Source organism: Hippocampus zosterae, chromosome 21, assembly GCF_025434085.1.
Source record: "Hippocampus zosterae strain Florida chromosome 21, ASM2543408v3, whole genome shotgun sequence".
NCBI lineage: Eukaryota > Metazoa > Chordata > Actinopteri > Syngnathiformes > Syngnathidae > Hippocampus > Hippocampus zosterae.
In genome coordinates, this window is record NC_067471.1 from 9406878 (window position 1) to 9424696 (window position 17819).

The 17819-nt window shown below is 50.2% G+C and overlaps 3 protein-coding genes across 7 annotated transcripts; 2 read left to right on the plus strand and 1 right to left on the minus strand.

Annotated features, from left to right (window-relative positions):
• Positions 1-154: 154 nt before the first annotated feature.
• On the plus strand, positions 155-15940 carry eri1 (exoribonuclease 1). 3 transcript variants are annotated; one of them, XR_007960573.1, is made up of 11 exons: positions 155-547; positions 1055-1224; positions 1299-1515; positions 1591-1674; positions 1850-1959; positions 2035-2149; positions 11858-12048; positions 12113-12316; positions 14436-14706; positions 14936-15315; positions 15883-15940. XR_007960573.1 is itself a non-coding variant. In XM_052055934.1 (7 exons), exons 1-7 carry the CDS (start codon positions 473-475, stop codon positions 3048-3050), a joined length of 1014 nt encoding a protein of 337 aa, XP_051911894.1. In that variant the 5' UTR covers positions 156-472; the 3' UTR covers positions 3051-3288. The 3 variants fall into 3 exon arrangements, 1 of the variants encoding a protein (XP_051911894.1); XR_007960574.1 differs by having other exon boundaries at positions 14436-14665; XM_052055934.1 differs by lacking the exons at positions 11858-12048; positions 12113-12316; positions 14436-14706; positions 14936-15315; positions 15883-15940 and adding an exon at positions 2808-3288 and having other exon boundaries at positions 156-547.
• Positions 3337-14966, minus strand: LOC127594046 (laminin subunit beta-1-like). 2 transcript variants are annotated; one of them, XM_052055932.1, is made up of 33 exons: positions 14825-14966; positions 14430-14605; positions 13287-13422; positions 12572-12645; positions 12122-12310; positions 11975-12038; positions 11333-11535; positions 11144-11264; positions 10876-11064; positions 10616-10792; positions 10271-10383; positions 10122-10201; positions 9906-10041; positions 9672-9830; positions 9458-9591; positions 9263-9383; positions 8994-9180; positions 8753-8896; positions 8441-8672; positions 8213-8376; positions 7859-8083; positions 7538-7755; positions 7076-7172; positions 6137-6506; positions 5866-6050; positions 5543-5784; positions 5278-5484; positions 5064-5208; positions 4779-4986; positions 4559-4700; positions 4314-4490; positions 4079-4238; positions 3337-4016 (listed from the first exon to the last, which is right to left on the minus strand). In XM_052055932.1, the coding sequence occupies exons 1-33, from the start codon at positions 14856-14858 to the stop codon at positions 3880-3882; spliced, it is 5346 nt and encodes a 1781-aa protein (XP_051911892.1). In that variant the 5' UTR covers positions 14859-14966; the 3' UTR covers positions 3337-3879. The 2 variants fall into 2 exon arrangements, with proteins under 2 accessions (XP_051911892.1, XP_051911890.1); XM_052055930.1 differs by lacking the exon at positions 14825-14966 and having other exon boundaries at positions 14430-14642.
• ssbp1 (single-stranded DNA binding protein 1) lies at positions 15168-17475 on the plus strand. Of its 2 annotated transcripts, none has more exons than XM_052055935.1 (7): positions 15168-15315; positions 15614-15677; positions 15883-15940; positions 16158-16298; positions 16878-16965; positions 17054-17142; positions 17219-17475. In XM_052055935.1, the coding sequence occupies exons 2-7, from the start codon at positions 15654-15656 to the stop codon at positions 17260-17262; spliced, it is 444 nt and encodes a 147-aa protein (XP_051911895.1). In that variant the 5' UTR covers positions 15168-15315; positions 15614-15653; the 3' UTR covers positions 17263-17475. The 2 variants fall into 2 exon arrangements, with proteins under 2 accessions (XP_051911895.1, XP_051911896.1); XM_052055936.1 differs by lacking the exon at positions 15168-15315 and adding an exon at positions 15398-15420.
• Positions 17476-17819: the final 344 nt, after the last annotated feature.

The window sequence follows — 17819 nt, forward strand, 5'->3', positions numbered from 1 at the left end:
TTACACTTTATCAATTAACAAAATATGTAATAATTCAACAAAATAAAAACAATTAAGACAAATATATTGATTTAAATTCAACAATTATGACAGGAAGCCTCAGTGTAAATGAGGGTCAGTATGCCATCCACCCCACAAGGGGGCACTGTTTCCGTTTTGTTTAACCCCTCAACGGAAGTTAGCCCAGCGGGAAAAAAGTTGAAAGAAAATGCTTTCCTGTTTCTTTCACTGACAACAGCTGTTGTCTTCTTTTAACATCGTCGCTATATTTACGGATTGTTAATACTTTTAAAATAATTTTAGTTACGACCAGCGCGAGTGACGGAAGTGTGTTTCAACCTCGGAGCGCGCCAATCACGCTGCCTCGGTTAGCTATGTTGACATGTTAAGCTAAGTGAGGCTCATTTCGCTGGGGTTTTTTTATGTATTCATTCTTTTATTCAATATTTTTTGGGGGGACGTATGACCTTAAATGGAGGAGCACATGGAAAATATTGATGGCAAGGAGGTGAACGTCAAGACGGCAAATGGAGACGACGACGAGCAGGTTTGTAATGTCCGCCAAATTTATCGCATTTAAGGCAATGTTCACACAACGAGGTGTATGTCGATGCTTGTTCATTTAAAGTATAAACAATACTACAGTAGTGGAGGAGAAAAAAAGACACTTACGAGACAAGATAATTAAATCAAGATAACTGAAGATTCAAGCCTTGGACTTTTGAACCCAATTCTGCTTGCTGTGCTTTTGCCGCAGTCAAAAAAGACAAACACGACAGGTTCTTTGCATCTCAATGAAGATTTATAGATGAAAGGTACAGGGGTCTCTGAATTGAAACAAGAAAAAAGGATTTTGTGTGTGGTACTTGGAGTCATTGGAATACGATAGCAAAAAGCCAGAATGGCAGCATACACAATTAGGACACATATTTAAAGTACAGTTGGACATTAATGCAAAGGTGCAGTGATATTGATCAACAAAAAAACTTCATTCAAAGTGTCTCTATGAAATTACTTGTAGGCTTTTTAAAAGTATGATGTAATTATTCATCAGATGAAGCCCAGCACCACCATGTGTCCCAAAGAAGGAGAAACTCCTCAGGCATCCAACAGTGACTTCAGCCACCCCGTGTACAAGGAGATCGCCTTGGCCAACGGTCACATCAACCGCATGTCCAAGGAGGAGTTGCGGCTCAAGCTGTCTCAGCTCAAGCTGGACACAAGGTAGGACCAGGCGCCCGACGACGCCTCCGCATGGGAAGTGACCCTCACGTCACTTTGGTGTTTGGTTGTCAAAGGGGCGTGAAGGACGTGATGAAGAAGCGACTGAAGAGCCACTACAAGAAGCAGAAGCTGACGCAGTCAGCGGCCGACTCCGGGCCGGCAGACCTCTTCTACGACTACATCTGCGTGGTGGACTTTGAGGCCACGTGCGAGGAGGACAACCCACCAGACTTTCTGCATGAAATCATCGAATTCCCAATGGTGCTCATCAGCACGCACACCTTGGAGATTGTAAGAGGAATGCCCCCCCCCAAAAATTTACCAACTTATCTCTCATTGTCTAATCACTTATTTTTATTTCCTCAGGTGGGAACGTTTCAGGAATACGTCAAACCTGAATTGTACCCGACGCTCTCAGATTTTTGTGTGAAGCTCACGGGAATTACGCAGGTCGGTTTTATTTCCCCTTGTGATCTCCTCAGGCTGTCAGCTGTAGTCTTGAATTTAATTTTCAGAAATGCACAATATACCGTGTACGTCCTTCAACATCATGGTTCACTCCGGTTCTTTTTACAGATTTCAGCTTCGGTTGAGTTAAAGAGTAAATTGTGTTTTTATGCACCAGGACAAGGTGGATGCGGCCAAGCCGTTCCCGGCCGTCCTGAAGCGAGTTGTGAAGTGGCTTGAGGAGAGGGAGTTGGGCACAAAGTACAAATATACGTTCCTCACGGATGGGTAGGTGTCACTCTTTTGTTCTCATTTCAGCAAAGCTTGTTGAAATCCTGACATCCTTTTCCCCGCCTTGTGCAGGGCGTGGGACATGAGCAAGTTCCTCAACATCCAGTGTCGCATCAGCCAGATCCGATACCCGCGCTTTGCCAGGAAGTGGATCAACATCCGCAAGTCTTACGGCAACTTCTACAAGGTTTGGGTTTTGCATTCATGAGTGTTAATAATGTGCACAATAATAGTGCACAAATAGGGAGCTTTTTAAAATGAATGCAAACATGTCGCAAATCACATCCCAAATTGACTTCTAAAACGTGAAAATGAAATGGTGAAACGAATTCACTGATATAGATATCTTCCGTTTTTAAAATCTAAAATTTCAATAGATATATGGAGGTCACTTCAGTTAATGACTTTTTGGGGGGGAGAAACAAAGCTCTATATATATTCACCACAGGTGAATTAAAAAGCCCTTTCTAGCTCACTAATAATAATAAAAAAATATGTAGACATGTTTTTAAAAAATGGCTGTTCCATCCTGTTTTTGGGTGGGACAGCAAAATGAAAAAAGTAAAATAATATACACCGGAAAATCGGTTTTGTAGCTTCATTAAACTAACCACTTAAAATCTTTGCGTTGTGTCGAACGGCCAGCAGAGGGAGACACGCGCATGAGAAAACGCTTTGACTTGATTTTATGTCCCCCCCCCCCCGCCTGCCAATATTTTCCTCACAGTAATTCAAAAAGCAGGGTCCCATCCTTCCCACTCCTATATTTGTGGAATCCGAAGGCGCGGCTCCTCTAGATACTTTTGACAGGGAAGCCAGTAACTCGCTGTGTGCCCTGCCAAAAGGTGCCGCGCACGCAGACCAAGCTGAGCACCATGCTGGACAAGCTAGGCCTGCAGTATGAAGGCCGCCCCCATTCGGGCCTGGACGACTCGCGCAACATTGCCCGCGTCGCGCTGCGCATGCTGCAGGACGGCTGCCAGCTGCGCGTCAACGAGCACTTGCACGACGGCCAGCTGGTCTCCGTCCCCAGCTGGGCTCCCATGGACGGAGCCCCGCCTCCTCGCTGGCCGGGCACCCGCAAGTAAGGGGACGCATGTCCACGTTGCCAAGAGTGAGGGTTTTTTTCCCCCCTTCCTTAATGCCATCTTGACGCTTCCGGGATCACATGCCGGCACGACACCAGCACAAAGTGAGTCCACACGTGATGCTTCTACATGTCCATTAAAGGCAGTTAATTTGTTCAGAATGTGAGAAGTAAACACTGTTGCTGTTGGTTTTTTTGTAAGATCTCTTTCAACAGGAATAAACACTGCTGCTAAAGTGGCTGTGGGTCAAACTTTATTTAAAAAAAAAAAAAAGAAATCCCAATAATTGATTAAACAAATGCTTCAATGGTTTTATTTTGGGAATAAAAAGTGACATTTTATTTTCCTTGTACAGGAAAGAAATGTTTTTGGTTAAGTATGATTCCACACACTAATTCCAAGAGACTTGAAACATATTTTGTCAATAAGTTTCTGAATACTACGCCTCTTGATCCATTCAGTCAAAAACTCGTATGATGACACATAAAGTGGAGGCATATTGTGCTTTTGTGTTGAAATTTCAGGAAGAAGGTAAAATACATAAAACCTCACTTAGTCAAATCTCCAACTGTCGAATATTTCCTTACTTTTTGTTCTCTAACAAGAATCTGAACGGCAAAATTCACAAAGCCCGCTATCCCAAATTCTTGATGAGTAGGCTCTGCTCATTTGTTCCTACTTTGGCTTAGTGGCACAGAGGTCCGTTAGGTGTCTAGTGGTTTTGGTCACAACTTGCACGATTGACTGCAGAAGAGTCAACATGGCGACTAAAGCTGCCTCATTGGTCAGGTCACGTGTCTGCTTTCAGAGGAGCCTGGCTCCTTTTTCCTCACAGGCAGGTGCTGTAGAGCATCACCTTGTGGCTGATGTCATCCAAGATGCGGCGGGCGGTCTCCTCCAGCTCGGCGAGCTCTGTGGCTTTCGCCTCAATGGTTCTCTGGTGGTCCTCGTAGGAGCTCTCCAGTTCTGAGAGAGCAGAAGGATGATTTGTGGCTTTGGAACCATGAGCCGCGTGCCTCCAAACTTACCTTGTAGTCTCTTGAGTTTGCCGCTGCTCTGAGCCAGAAGCTCCCTGGCCTCCTGCTGCAGCTCGTCTGCTCGTCTCCTCGCCTGCAGCACCGACTCCCCCTTGTCCTCCACCAGGTCCTCCACCTCCTCCAGTTTGTCCTTCACCTCCGTGTCAAACTCCTTCTCAGGCACGGGTGAAGGGTCACACACTGACCAAGAGGCTGATTCAAGTCAAAGGGTGTGTTTGCGCGCCACCTGCTGGGCCTCGTCGGCCTCCTCCTTGGCACGTTCACTGATCCAGTCGGCCGTCTCCGCCGCGCTGTTGACCTCGAGCCCGTTCTGCCGTAGGAGGCCCACCTCGCGCTCCAGCTGCAGCAGCCGGCCCGTGGTATTTCCAAGACGCTGCTCCGACGACGCCGTCTCTGAGTCCACCTGCAAAACACCGCTGTACGTCACGGGAAAACACGCGGACCGCCACACGCCGCAGAGATCACACTCACGGAAAGGAGCAAGGCCAGAGTTCCCTTGGTGTTGCTCTGGGCCAGTTGGATGGCATCCACGGCAAGATTCTGAGCACGCTCGGTCTCGTCCAGAGCCGTCTTCACCGCTTGAGAGCGCTCCGTCAAGTCTGATGCGTCCTGACTGATGGACAGACAAGAGTAGCTCCCGCTTAATCACCTGGGGATGCCCGTCTCATCTTCGGTGAACCGCTTTTCTTACTTGGCGGCCTCGGCCTGCTTCAACAGCTCCTTCGCAGCTTTCATGTCGTCGGCACTCTGGATGAGAATGTTTTCCACGTTGGTCAGAGCCATGACCTTCTCCTTGATTTCCCTGGTCAGCTCCTGCAGCTTCTCCGTCGACGTGGGCATATCTAGGGCTAGGACCTCGCTGGCCACTGCCTCAATGACGGATGCATTGGCCTTGTCGTCTGCGCAGTTAATGACGTGTCTCAGAGATGTTGTGGGGGTTGTTTTTTGAGGGGGCAGGGGGAGCAGCCATACTCACTCATGAGCAGGTCTCGTATGTCTTTGATGAGGCGGCGCAGTTGCTCGTTGCTCTGCTCCACCCGCTCTTTGCTCCGGTTGGATTTGATCAGCACCCGTTGAGCGTTCACCTTGGCCTCCCTTGCTCGATTGCCGGCCTCCCACACCTGAAACCAAACTTTGTCTTTCCCAACGTCCGCCCCAAAAATGGAAGTACCGCTGACCCGTCCGCTCACCGTTCTGGAGAGCTTGTCCACCTCCTGCACGGCTGCCAGGATTTCCTCATCAAGCTCCTTGGCTGACTTGAGAGCGGTTTGGGTGATCGCGACGAGGCCTTGGCATCCTTCACCGCCACACCGGGCGACGCCGTCCTTACCCGCGCAGCCCAATCCACCACAAGCGGAGCCGGCGCACTCGTCGCCATCGGCCGCGGTGCCGCACATCTGCCGAAGAGATGAATGAGCGCCTTGTCCCTTGAGAGTCGCTTTCTGAGAATGTCACCTTCTTGCTGAGGTTTGACAGATCCAGTTTCTCCAGCTCGTTCTTGAGCTTGTCCATCTTCTGCGTGTTTCGCTGGTGCTTGCGATCAAACTCCTTCCGGCTGCCGTTCAGCTTCTCCTCGGTCACCGTACGAAGTACCGCCGACTGCTCCACGGTGTTCCCAGGATCACCGCTGGAGGCATTGACTCGGATTTCCGCTCTGAGCGACTCTTGGTTTGCCTCCGTGATGGTGTCCATGGCCCCTAAATGAATAAATCAATCCCAGGAGCACGTCAGGTTGTTGTGCTGAAAAGTTGAAATGTTGAAGTGAGTTGAATTGTCACCCTGAAAGTTGGCGTTCTTGGCATCATACACCTTCTGCCTGAGCTCCTGGACATGGCGTTCCAAGCGGTTTGCCTGGTCCGTCAGCTCGTCCAAGTTGGTGTCACTGGCCCTGACCTCACTCTGGAGGACATTCAAGGTCTCCTCTGTTGTGTTAACCGCCCCGTCCACGTAGGACATAACGCCACTGAGGAGGAGAGTCCAAAGACAAGTGCTCGAGAAATAAGATGTCATTGAATGCAGGGACAGGATGTGCAGCCTTTGTGGACGTACGTGATCAGGTGCATCAGGTCCTGGATCTCCTCCAGCTTCACCGCTGCAGGGTTACTCTGCACAATCTCCATGACGGTCTTGACGTTGGTCTCCAGGCTGGTCACCAAGTCTTGGTACGGTGCCGTCACGCCGCTGGTCTGCAGTTCTGTCACCTTTGCCTCCAATCGCCGCGTTTGGTTGGTCAGCTCTTCGACCACCCGGTCCCACGTGGCGAAGCACTGGTGACAAGGCTGGCAGTCGGGAAACTCCCCCTGGTAGCCCCTGGCGCATTTGTCGCACCGTGGGCCCGACACGCTCGCCACGCATGCGCAGTGTCCGGTGGCCCGATCACACTGCTCGCTGGAAATCCCACGGAGGTCGCAGTCGCAAGCTGCAAAAAAAGGCGGACCCGCATACTAAAGGCCTCAGTCATGTCGACATCTCCTCGGGGAAGAGAATCGGCTTTCATCTTTTCCTGTCCTGTAAATAAAACACTCATCCTGACTTGAACTACCCCACAAGCCTGCGAGAGAAGTCAGACTGCTCTTATTTTCCAGATGTAGGGCGCCTTAAGGTGGAATCGCTTTGGAACGTGTGTGGACGCTTTGACTTAAAGGATGACTACTCCCACTCAACAATCTGTATACTCAGTACCAACTGGCGGTCCCGCCTCAGAGATTTAACAGCTCGGATAAACTTATAAGTGGGAATCGTGAAGGATTCTTGGGTCCCGTGAGTGCTACTGGGACGAAGAAGGGGAAAAAAAAACAGAGAAGCCTGGGATTTCTTAAACATCTGGTTCTCATGAGCAGAGAACACAAGGTCAATCCCGGAGCCAGCAGCCGGCTTTGAAAAGAGACGAAATAGGATGCAGTCGCCGCATGGGGGCACAACATTGTTCTACTTGGTCATCAAACGATATGGAAGGCCTGCCCTTGTTTCAGCTTTAATTTGCCATACCGTGACACTTGACTTCTGGATCCCCCCAGAAGAGCTCCCTGCATTCCCGACACGTCCTGCCACCGAAACCCGGTTTACACGAGCAGCGTCCCGTCACCTAGAAGCCAAAGCAAACACTTTTACAATTTCAAACAAAAGTGTCTTTGGATCAAGATGCACAATGGACCTTTGTACTTCTATTGCCCCTTTGCAGAACTTCCTTCCTCTGATGGCGTGGAGCCAGGACCAAAAAAAAAAGATACTTTGTGTCTGCGCTGGCTTTGGGTTCCCGTGTTGTTTGTGTGTGTGCGTGTGTGCCTGAGCAGAAAATCAAATCATACTGCAAAAGCCAGAGCAGCAATTCCCAACCAGCTGGACCCGGAACATGAGAACATTTCACAGGCACCCGCCCCCGCTTCTGATGACGTAGGTCACTTTGCCGTCATTGAGAATTCGAAGGATTTTCATGCTACCGGGACTCACCTCATCACAGGAGGAGCCAAAGGAGTGGACCGGGTCACAGTCACAGCGCTGGCAGCCCGCTCCGCTCGCCATGTTCCACGTGTCCTGCGCGCAGCGCTCGCAGTTCTGGCCGACCACGTTGGGCAGGCAGGCGCATTGGCCGCTGTGCTGGTCGCACTGGCACTCGTCTGCCGATGAACACGCGTGTGGCGCCGTGCCCGCCGGCTGGCACATGCACTCTGCAAGACAACCAGTCAAGCTTCTTAAGAATTTGTGGGATGACCCCTCCAGCATCCACCTAAAAAGCATCGCACTTTTTGCAACAAACGTGTCTCCACTCACTTCTGCAACTTTGAGTGGCAGCATTGCCATAGTAACCGGTAGCGCAGTGCTGGCAGGCATAGCCATCCGTGTGGTACAGACACTTGAGACACGAGCCTGTCCGAGCGTCGCAGGATCTCGGGTCTTCCATGTTGATGTTGCCGTTGCACTGGCACGCCAAGCAACGCCCGCCGGGCACCAGCGGGTTGCCGAAGTGACCTGGGGCACACTCGTCACACCTGGCACCTAAAGGAAGTGGTGCGAGAAAATGGAAGAAAAAAAAACAAGCTTTCAGGCAGGATTGAATGACAGAGTCTCCTTCGTACTTGCACAAAAGACAAATCCAATCGTCAAGTTTTGATGTGTGCGTTGCACCTTTATAGCCGGGGCTACACACGCACACCAGCTGCTTTGTGTCGGCCTCCGTGTAGCAGCTGTCTGCAAACTGACGTGCGCTCTGCGGGCCGTCGGGGCACAAACATGGTCGACAGTGGCTGCCGGAACCCAACTCTGGGTCACCATGGTAACCATTCAGACATCTGTGAGGTTGAAACGACCATGACGCGATTGAGGAAGTATGCGGGAATTCCCCCTCCCTCGTACCTCTCGCAGTAGTGTCCGGTGGTAAAGTCTCGGCAGCCTTGGCACTCTCCGGTCTCGGGGTGGCAGGATTCACTGTGGCCGTTGCATTGACATGGTCGACAATGAGGAAACCCCCAAAATCCCGGCAGGCAATGGGCACACTGGCGGCCCGCGGCGCCGGGAACACAGGTGCACTGCCCGGTGGATTCGTGGCAAAGGGCGCCAATCGACCCTCGAGGATCACATTCGCAGACTGGGCCAAGAAATTGAAGTCTGACTACGTCTGGAAGCGAACGGGGAGAAGCACCTCCGCAACTTCTGCCAAACACTTACGTCTGCATCCGGCGGGGCTGAAGAGGAAGGTGGCGGGGGCACAGTGGTCGCAGTTCCTGCCGACCACTTTGGGTCGACAGTGACACTGGCCTCCGCTGGCCTCGCACACAGCGCTGACAGAACCTTGCGGGTCACACTGGCACGCTGGGAAAGGAAACAAACGTGACTGTGAGATGTCCGGGGCGTAGATGATTCTGTGGTTCCAGAGGACATGGTTCACTTTGTTTTCAAAGAAACGTACGCATGGCTCCTTTGTGCAGCAGTGCAGAAACGCTGAAAATGTAGTCGCTGCAGATGTCTGTCATCGGGCTCTTGACCACGCTCTGGCTGCGCTCCAGGCAGCGGTAGCGTTGGAACGTATCCCAGGCTGCTTCGCCCTCTGTGCCCAAGAATACTTCCAGTTCCCGGACCCGGGGCATCAACACCAGCTGCAAAGAAGAAGAACGGGATGTGGGAGGGCATACTAATCATGTCTCAAGGCTGCACGGCCGATGTCTGACGGAAACGTACTGAATCGATGAGGGTATAAGGGCTGTGCATGTCGCTGTAGGACGAGTAGAGCGGCAGGCCGATGTGGACTGTGTAGTTCTGTCCCTTCTCAAAACACACGGGGGTGGGCAGTAACACGTGTCTGCAGGAAGCAGGGACGATACGGTGAGGAGGAGGATCATCCTGCATTTGTGGGCCACGCTTCGGTTGCCTGACCTTGAACCGGGTGGCAGGGAGACGTATTGCTCATCTCCATCACTGACGGAACCACTGCAGTAGGCGGAGTCGTTGGGAGGGTTAAAGACGGGGCGCTGGACTCTGATGTCAACCTGCTCCCACTGCTCCGGAAGCTATTGCCGAGCACCAGATCTTGGTCACTCTCGATGATTAAGAGCCTCAGAGTCAGTCGAAACAATGCGAAGAAGCTAACCTGTGGCTCGTAGCGGATGAGCACATCGTAGTCCATGGAGTCTGGGATGTTGTCGATGTTAAACTCTAGATAGGCTCCCTCTGGTACATTAGCGAATCCCATTCCAGTCCACGTGGGGCTACGATCCAGAGGGTATGGTCGCTGAACCACTGACACTCCCTATCATACAGGCACTCGTTTTTGAAAACTCATCTTCTCCGGAACAGGAGCTCGGTGGCGTTTTGGTGTGCTCACGGGTCCGTGTTGGGCGTCCTCAGCCTCGTAGGTGTAGTGGTCCAGAGCCGTGAAGTAGAAGCCGGACTCAAGTTGGTCGCAGCGCCTGCCGAAAATGTGCTCCCTGCATTGGCACTGTCCAGACACCGGGTCGCAGCTGCGGAATGGCACAATCGGGGATTTTAATTGGATTATTATTGTTTATTTTGTACAACTGTAATTGATGAGAGGACATACTCATTGTTGAGAGCCCCTCCCTTGTCGCAGTCACATGGTCTGCATCCATCCATGTCATTGGACAGACCCCAGTGTTGCGGCTATGGTAGAAGCGCATGTTGGTCAGGATACGACTGAGCTCTAGACCTGCACAAACTCGGGCTTCCTACCAGACACTGGTCGCATTCCTGGCCGCTGACCAGCCGCTTGCAGAAGCACCTTCCTGACTCCGAGTCACAGGAGTTGCTTCCCGGCAGCGTTCCCAGTGGACTGCAGACACAAGCTGCCAAAGCGCACAACGCAAAGATTCTGTAAGGCGATTGCCGTCGTGTAGGTGCGTGGTAAGAACATGAGAGTGGGAAAAGAATTTTAAAACTTGGGCCATGGAAAGTACACTCTCGTCCTCAGTTGTCTTCTTAGCAAGAAATTGTGGGTGCATCTAACTTTGTGGGAGCAGTGGGGTCCGATAGTTCTTAATTCTTACTTGAGTCTATACGGTGATTTGGTGTTCTTACCCAGGCATCCTTGCGGGCCTTTTCCCAATCCATAGTGACCGTGTTTGCAGTGGTCACAGCGCATCCCCTCAACGTGGTCTTTGCAGCGACACTGGCCCGAGATGAGTCCGGCGCCCACGTCGGTCCTGGCATCGCAAAGCCCCCCTTGCAGGGATCCCACCGGGTCACAATTACAAGCTGTGGAAAAGATTCTCGTGAGAGAGGACTTCAAGAAGGGAGCGGCGAGGTCACACCGCGCGTGGGACTTGTCCTTAACGTACGCTCGCAGACGTTGGGGTCCCGCAGGTCTCGGTTGGGGTGCTGATAGAAGAAGGGAGCACACTGCTCGCACTGGCGACCCACCGTGTTGTGCTGACAGTGGTCGCACACGCCGCCGCTGACGTTACCCGTGGTCATGTAGACGGCCATGTCGAAGTGGCAGGAACCCGAGTGCTGGTTGCACTCGCACCCTGGAGAGGAGACGGCGGCGCTGTTCAGCTCTTTGTGTTCTTTTAGGAACGTGGAAATGTTATTAGTCGCAAGTCTTACTCTTGCAAGCGTGTGCGTTGCGGCCCTCGGCGGGCCTCCAGGGGAGATCGTGATGGAAGGCCATGCATCGCTCGCAGTTCAGGCCCTCTGTGTTGTGGTTGCACACGCACCGCCCGTGAACCTACAACAACGCGCTCATCAGAAGGACGTCCTTGTCGTGGACGCAGGCGAACCACGCGTGCCGCCCACCATTCCCTCGGCTCCCGTCGGTGCTCCGTCGATGGGGGCGCACTCGGACGCGTGTCCGTAGCAGAAGCAGTTGCCACGGACGACCATGTCGTAGAGCGCGTAGTAGTACTTCTCTGTCACCTCCTTGCGCGTGTCCAGTAGGTTGTCTCCCAGCGTGTGCAGCTTCAGGAAGTTAACACGAAGGTTGGTGATCTTCAACATGTCTGCGGAGCAAAGGACGTGACATGAAAGCCTTTTGGACGGGGCCTTCACGGCCAAATGGCGAGGAGCACCACCTGGCACCCTCCGAATCCCGATTCAAGTTATCGACCAGCGGGAAAATATGTCAATAAGTTTGTCAGCGCCGAAGAGGATGCAGCAATCGACCAGCTACCCCAAACAGGCCCCAAACATTTTTTTTTACACACTCGCTGTGGACAAAGATTGTTTTGAGTGAGGGGAAAAGTCTTGTGTACATGGCCATATCCTCCTGCATGTGCGAAATTCCCTCCCGGTGTTTTCTTCCCGTCTGACCTCATTTCCCAGACTTCATTTTGCTGGAATTTTCCAAGCTTCACTTCCTGGTGGGGTTAAAAGGAAGTGCCCTGCTCGCCAGTGGGGTCAGCGGTCAAGTGAGATGGAAGGATCTCAAGAGCATCTTACTCTGAATCCTCAAGCTGTACGGGTCCTCGATCTCAAAGGCGGGGTCCAGCACCCGGAAGATCACCTGGGAAACGGTGAGGAAACGTCCATTTGATTCCTTCAGTGACGCTGCGTGTTTATTGTTTGTTCTGGTTTCAGGAAACGGACCTCTCCCTCGGTGGAGGGTTCGATGTCTGAGTAGTGCGAGTCGCAGATGATGTCGTCCACCTTCACCATAGGCCCCGGGGATACGCCGGGAAATGCCGTCCGGCAATCGTAGGCAAAGTAGCGGTACACCTGCCACGTCTTCCCGAAGTCCATCGAACGCTCGATCACCATGGCGGCCGGCCGGAACGTCTGAAGGTAAGCGACAAAGCGGCAGAAGTTCACGCACGTCATCAGCGCGTCGGAATGTCGGCTGATGTCACGGGCAGCATCAGTCCAGCTGGCCGCCATCACCCTGACGAAATGAGCCGCCTTCCTCTCTCTTCCCACCGCTCGTTCACATTCCTTCGCCGCAGTTGGCCCCCGCCGGCTGTATCTCAAGGGACCTTTTCCACCATTGACTTCAACACTTGTGAATGCGTGTGAATGCGTGTTGTGTGTGAGAAGCGGCACCTTAAAAGTCATGATGAGGTGAGTGAAATGGAACTCTGCCTCCAGGTCCAGCTTGATGGTCACATTCTCCACGCCTGCACACAGGACACCAACAATGACACACAGCTGGCACTTCTACGTGAATTGTAGATACAAAAACAAAAAGTGATGAAATGTTGCAATTGATTTATTTTTTATGTGGGTTTGCTGGGCTTATCAAGGGGCCCATGATCTATAACCATACAGGATGTGATCAATACTCAAATATAGACATTATTATTAATGAACAAATAGATCATAGGAGGAGAAATGCAAAAAGGAGGGAGAGCTGCAACATCCACAGACGCACACACGACGCAGTAGTGCGAGTAATGTTGGACCGGTCCCCACAAGGGAATTAGGAAATCCCAAACGAAACTGCGCCGCATCTGCAGCTTCCTGCTGCTTCGCAGCCATCTGCCGCGCTGGCTGCTGGTCATTCCCACCACTCCCTCCCAAAAAAAAGCAGATGACGGGATTCCTGCTTTAGACGCACTCAAAACACGCAGGGTTCATCCCGCATCTGTTTCCATACATTAAGCGGGGCATTAATAAGCCCGTTCATGCGTGAACATGGTGACGGAACACAAAGATTTGATGGATTTAGCAGCTGTCTCGTTTGCACGCTGTTCAGTGCGATGGCTTCTTCACGAGATGAAGATCTTCCATGTTGTCAAAGGGGCCTCCTCGGACTCACCGTTTTGCGACTGCCACCACGTCTTGAGACGGTTGGGGGCGAAGGTGGTGACCACGTTCTCGATGGTGTGGCTCAGCGGGTTGACGTCCTCGTCGTACGGCTCCCTGGAGTCGCACGGGAAGCAGTTGGTCTCCTCCTGATGGCCAAACCATGACATATGAGACCTCTGATGTGAATTTGCTCGATGGCACTAGGCTGACATTTAATGAGGCCAATCAATGCTTTGGAATCACTGCACTTGAGTGCATCTCATCTTAGTTCTGAAGGCGCTCGATGGGCAAACTGCAGCGAGCATGGCGCTTTCGACGCAGCCATAATGGGAAGGCACAAGTGTATGTGACCTCTGGTAAACATTTCACAATTCCTCCTAAACACAGCTGCAACGCATCGGCGCCGCCAAACATCAACAAAGTAAATGTACGACATTTACCGCGTCACGTCGGCCTGTTCTGTGTCTGTGCTCCAATGCATGAGCTCTCACTCGTGCGTTTATAGTTGTGTTGAAAAGTGAGACGAGTTCCCAAATACTCTCTGCTCTCATTTTAACGCACATTCTTGAAGACGGCGCTCTTGCCGAAGCACAAAGACAGCCCATAGTGTGCGTCTGTGCGTGCGACACCAAAAGGACACCTTTCACACCAAGCGACCAGTCGCTGCCGCCGTTTCGACAGGCCAACATTTGTGCCGCCACATAAAGCTTTTTATTGTCGCCGCGCGAATGTCTGCACTCCCACTCGTCACCACGGCCGCTTGGCACTGAGCGCATGCGCCCACGTACGCTTTGTGATGCACCCCAAACTTACAAATATGTTTCATGAATTAAAAATGTCAACGATTTTATACTTCATAAAAACATTGCGTAATAACATGACTCAATACAATTACTTGCACAGAAGCAGTGTTTTTCTCACACTTGGATATTTCATTGAATGGCCATTGGGCTGCTACCAAGTATGTACTTGATTATATTACTGCAACATCTCCAGGAAGTGCGCGAGCCATAAATCAACCTCCTACACACATTTCTCAGCCTCAGGATTCTCTTCAGAGTTTTATGAGGTTTCAGCGTCCCGATACAGTTACAAGCAGTCAAGAGGATGCATTTGCTGAGCGCGTCTCCCATTTTCGTCAAAATCTTCTCACCTCCAGGTGTCCCACGATGCAGAAGGTTTCGCCTCCACGCAGGCCGCACGTGGACGAGGCGTTGAGCTTGTGGGCGCGTCCGATCAGCAGATCCCCCGTGGCCGGGTAGCAGCTGCCTTCCGTGCACACATCCGCCAACTCGGGGAACTGCGTCCAGGCAGGAGACCACAGCACCGCTGAGAGCAGAAGAGAGGACCACATCAACATCATCATCACACACACGTCCAGCTCACTCGGTATTAAACCTCAGTTCTCGGCTACTGTCAAGACAGGCAAAGTGAGTAATAGCTGGCATGTGGCTTCCATTAAGAGCCATGTTGTCGTTTCCTTTTTTGGCAACGATGAACAAAACATGACATTTCCCTCACAGACCTTCCACTATTCATTAAACTCACCAAAAGTAGTCCAAATAAGGATGAGCAGCGACATGTCGGAGCCCTCACAGCCTGTCCGGAATCTTGATGGCTCCTGTCTATGTGTGTTTCTCTCTCTCTCTCTCTTTCTAGAAATTTGTGCGTGTGTGAGAACAGAAGAAATTCTGAGGCGTGGGAGTTTTCCTTGGAGGAATCCGTATCCCACTACCAACAGCTCCTCCCAAATGTCAGTGGTGCGCCCCCTTTTGGTCAAAATGTGTTTAAATTGGAAAAACCGTTACATATATACACAAACACACATTAATTTGAAATGTATTTTATTTATTTATAAAACATTGTTTTTTCAAATTAATGTATCAAAGTATGAGCTATGAATACATTTTCAGTAATATTTTGTATTAAGTTGACTGCGTAAGCGCGTGAAAGCGGATCGTTGTTTCCCGAGCTCCCGGTTTCCGGTCGAGGGGGACTTCTTTCGCTGACGGACCCGGAAGTTTTGTGAGGTTAACTCGGTAAGTTTCGAACTTGGACATGTTTTTAATACGCAATGTCTTCCACACATGTTTATAGCCGGTTGAGTGAATGGCATGCTGCACTATTATGAAGACGTAACAAAGGTGGACAAAGACGTACATTTTGAAACTTGTTTTTGTCTGTTCAATGGCGGGAGACTGCGGATACCTCGTACATGTGATGGGACTGGAAGCTCAATGTGCAATTGACCACCTTAAACAATGACCTGTTTTATTTGGGGGTGGGGAAAGCTCATCGCTATAACATTTAGGTATTTTACACCTTTTTCATTTGCAGGTTTTCACTACAACATTCACTTTTGGGAAACCTCGACAACATGTGGAGAAGAGGTTCAGCACAGGTGGGGCGGCAAACTAAAGATGTTTCCAAAAAAGATGTGTATTATGAAGGATTGTCGTGCTATCACCAACCATCGACTTCCCGATACCGGGTGTCCAATTACACATTGAGTTACATTAAAATTGTCGCTGATTTAAAATGTCGAAACTGGAAAGTGAGAAAAATAGTATTAAGAGTCGATGTGCTAAATCTCCGTGCTTTTCCAGGTGTTCAGGCAGCTGATTCGAAACAGCACCACTGACTCCAGCCTCATCCTGGAGAGATGTGAGTGGACGTCATCCATTCATTTCTCAACTCAATTTCATTCGTAACCTATTTTTAGAACAACTGTAGCTACATCCAAACTGCCGTATATGAGGTCAAAAACTGCTACATTGTGGAGATGCTTAAGGGAGGACTGGCTGACTCTAAAATCAAGGGTGTTTCTTTCTAAAAGCACCTGTAACTCATCAGAGTCCACTGTTTCTTCTTTGCCTGGCAGCAATAAATCGTGTCCAGTTGTTAGGCCGAGTGGGCCAGGAGCCCGTGATGAGACAAGTGGACGGCCGCAACCCTGTCACCATCTTCTCCCTGGCCACCAATGAAATGTGGCGCTCCGGGGAAGGCGAGACCAGCTCGTCGGGTAACCAAACCAGTGCTGCTACTTGACATCACGCATGGCTAGAGACTGCACACACTTGCTTCTAAATGGCCCGAAATCCTTAAAAAAAATAACGTTCTTGTTGTAATATGTCCCTTTCACCGTTGCCCTTGGTTAACTGCAAGTCTTCAATCTCTCCTATAGAGGGTACTGGTGGACAGGCTAAATGTGTAATTCAAGTTTTGTAGTCATACAACCTGACTTGGCCTCTTATTTACATCCAATGGAAACAGAAAAATCCATCCGTATATTTTTCTAACTCTGTATGTTAGTTCAAGGTAGCTCCCATACTGCTTCACTCAAGCTAGACTTATTGTAACAATATTTTCTTCTTCATTTATATGCTATATAAAAAAAATAGGTTGTCAAAATGTAAGCACATGCTGTGATTTGTAATATTGAGCCATCAGATGCTCACAGTGGTCACTTTATTGAAGGAGAGGTGTTAGATTCAATCCAATTGGCTTAACCATTACCAATTTAAATGGTAGATTAAGCAAATCTGGTGTATTTTCAAAAAAAATCATTACATTTCAATCTTGTCTTGTTTTGGCTTGTCAGGTGACATCAGCCAAAAGACAACATGGCACCGTGTGTCCATCTTCAAACCCGGTTTGAGGGACGTGGCCTATCAGTACGTCAAGAAAGGGTATGAGCTACTCAGTGGTTGGGAGTGACTGCGAATCAAAAATGCGATTACTCCCCCCCCCCCCCCTCTCCCAAATTGCATCACGCAGAGCCAGGATACTTGTGGAGGGGAAGTTGGATTACGGTGAATATGTGGACAAGAATCAAGTGAGACGCCAGGCCACGACCATCATCGCAGGTTTGGAAAAGCAACGACGAAAGCGAATCCTGCATACCCGCATGCTCAGCTAATAAGCTGACCTCTATTTTCTCAGACAACATCATCTTCCTGAGCGACAATGTTCGCGACAGAACATGAAGGCCTCCTTCTGCACACTTGTTTTCTTCTTTTTTTTGTGTACCCAAAACGCTGCGGATGCCGCAGTGACAGACTTTTTTCATACGACGCGATTTGAAGACACACAAAAGGCGTGTTGGACTGTGGCGCATCCTACTTGTGGGGAACATCATCCAGTCGGTACTCCAAATGAATCGCACAATTCTTGCATTGATTTTGCAATGTAGTTTGTGTGCTAGTGAACAGGTAAGGTAAGAGGAGTCCATGTCACATCATATGTAAGGAAAATGACCCATCATTCAGCCTGCTTAGTGATTCGTCGTAGGCTTAGCCAATTATTATTGAAACATTCAATGCACACATCCGTTTCTGTTTCATTCTTGGTCATTTGCAAGTTATTACTCTCCTATGTGCAGCTGTTGTTTGTGTTGCATTTCCTTCCTTCAAATTTGGTTGGTTTCACTCACTATGAAAAGACTTTGGAAGTCAACATTTTGTGCGTTTATGACCTTATTTCACAATGTCGCCCACATTGACAAAAACAGCAGTTTTGTCAATTTGTCAGAAGTAGCCAAATG

Excerpts from the sequence above, each read along its gene's own strand:
- eri1 (XM_052055934.1), top strand. The coding sequence starts at position 473 with ATGGAGGAGCACATGGAAAATATTGATGGCAAGGAGGTGAACGTCAAG. Across the intron at positions 1,675-1,849 it reads AGCTCACGGGAATTACGCAG|GACAAGGTGGATGCGGCCAA; the intron begins GTCGGTTTTATT and ends TTTATGCACCAG. Across the intron at positions 2,150-2,807 it reads CTTACGGCAACTTCTACAAG|GTGCCGCGCACGCAGACCAA; the intron begins GTTTGGGTTTTG and ends CCCTGCCAAAAG.
- LOC127594046 (XM_052055930.1), bottom strand. The coding sequence starts at position 14,642 with ATGATGATGTTGATGTGGTCCTCTCTTCTGCTCTCAGCGGTGCTGTGG. Across the intron at positions 10,042-10,121 it reads GGAGGGGCTCTCAACAATGA|CTGCGACCCGGTGTCTGGAC; the intron begins GTATGTCCTCTC and ends GCCATTCCGCAG. Across the intron at positions 4,987-5,063 it reads CATACGAGACCTGCTCATGA|ACGACAAGGCCAATGCATCC; the intron begins GTGAGTATGGCT and ends TTAACTGCGCAG.
- ssbp1 (XM_052055935.1), top strand. The coding sequence starts at position 15,654 with ATGTGGAGAAGAGGTTCAGCACAG. Across the intron at positions 16,299-16,877 it reads AGGCGAGACCAGCTCGTCGG|GTGACATCAGCCAAAAGACA; the intron begins GTAACCAAACCA and ends TTGGCTTGTCAG. Across the intron at positions 16,966-17,053 it reads TATCAGTACGTCAAGAAAGG|AGCCAGGATACTTGTGGAGG; the intron begins GTATGAGCTACT and ends TGCATCACGCAG.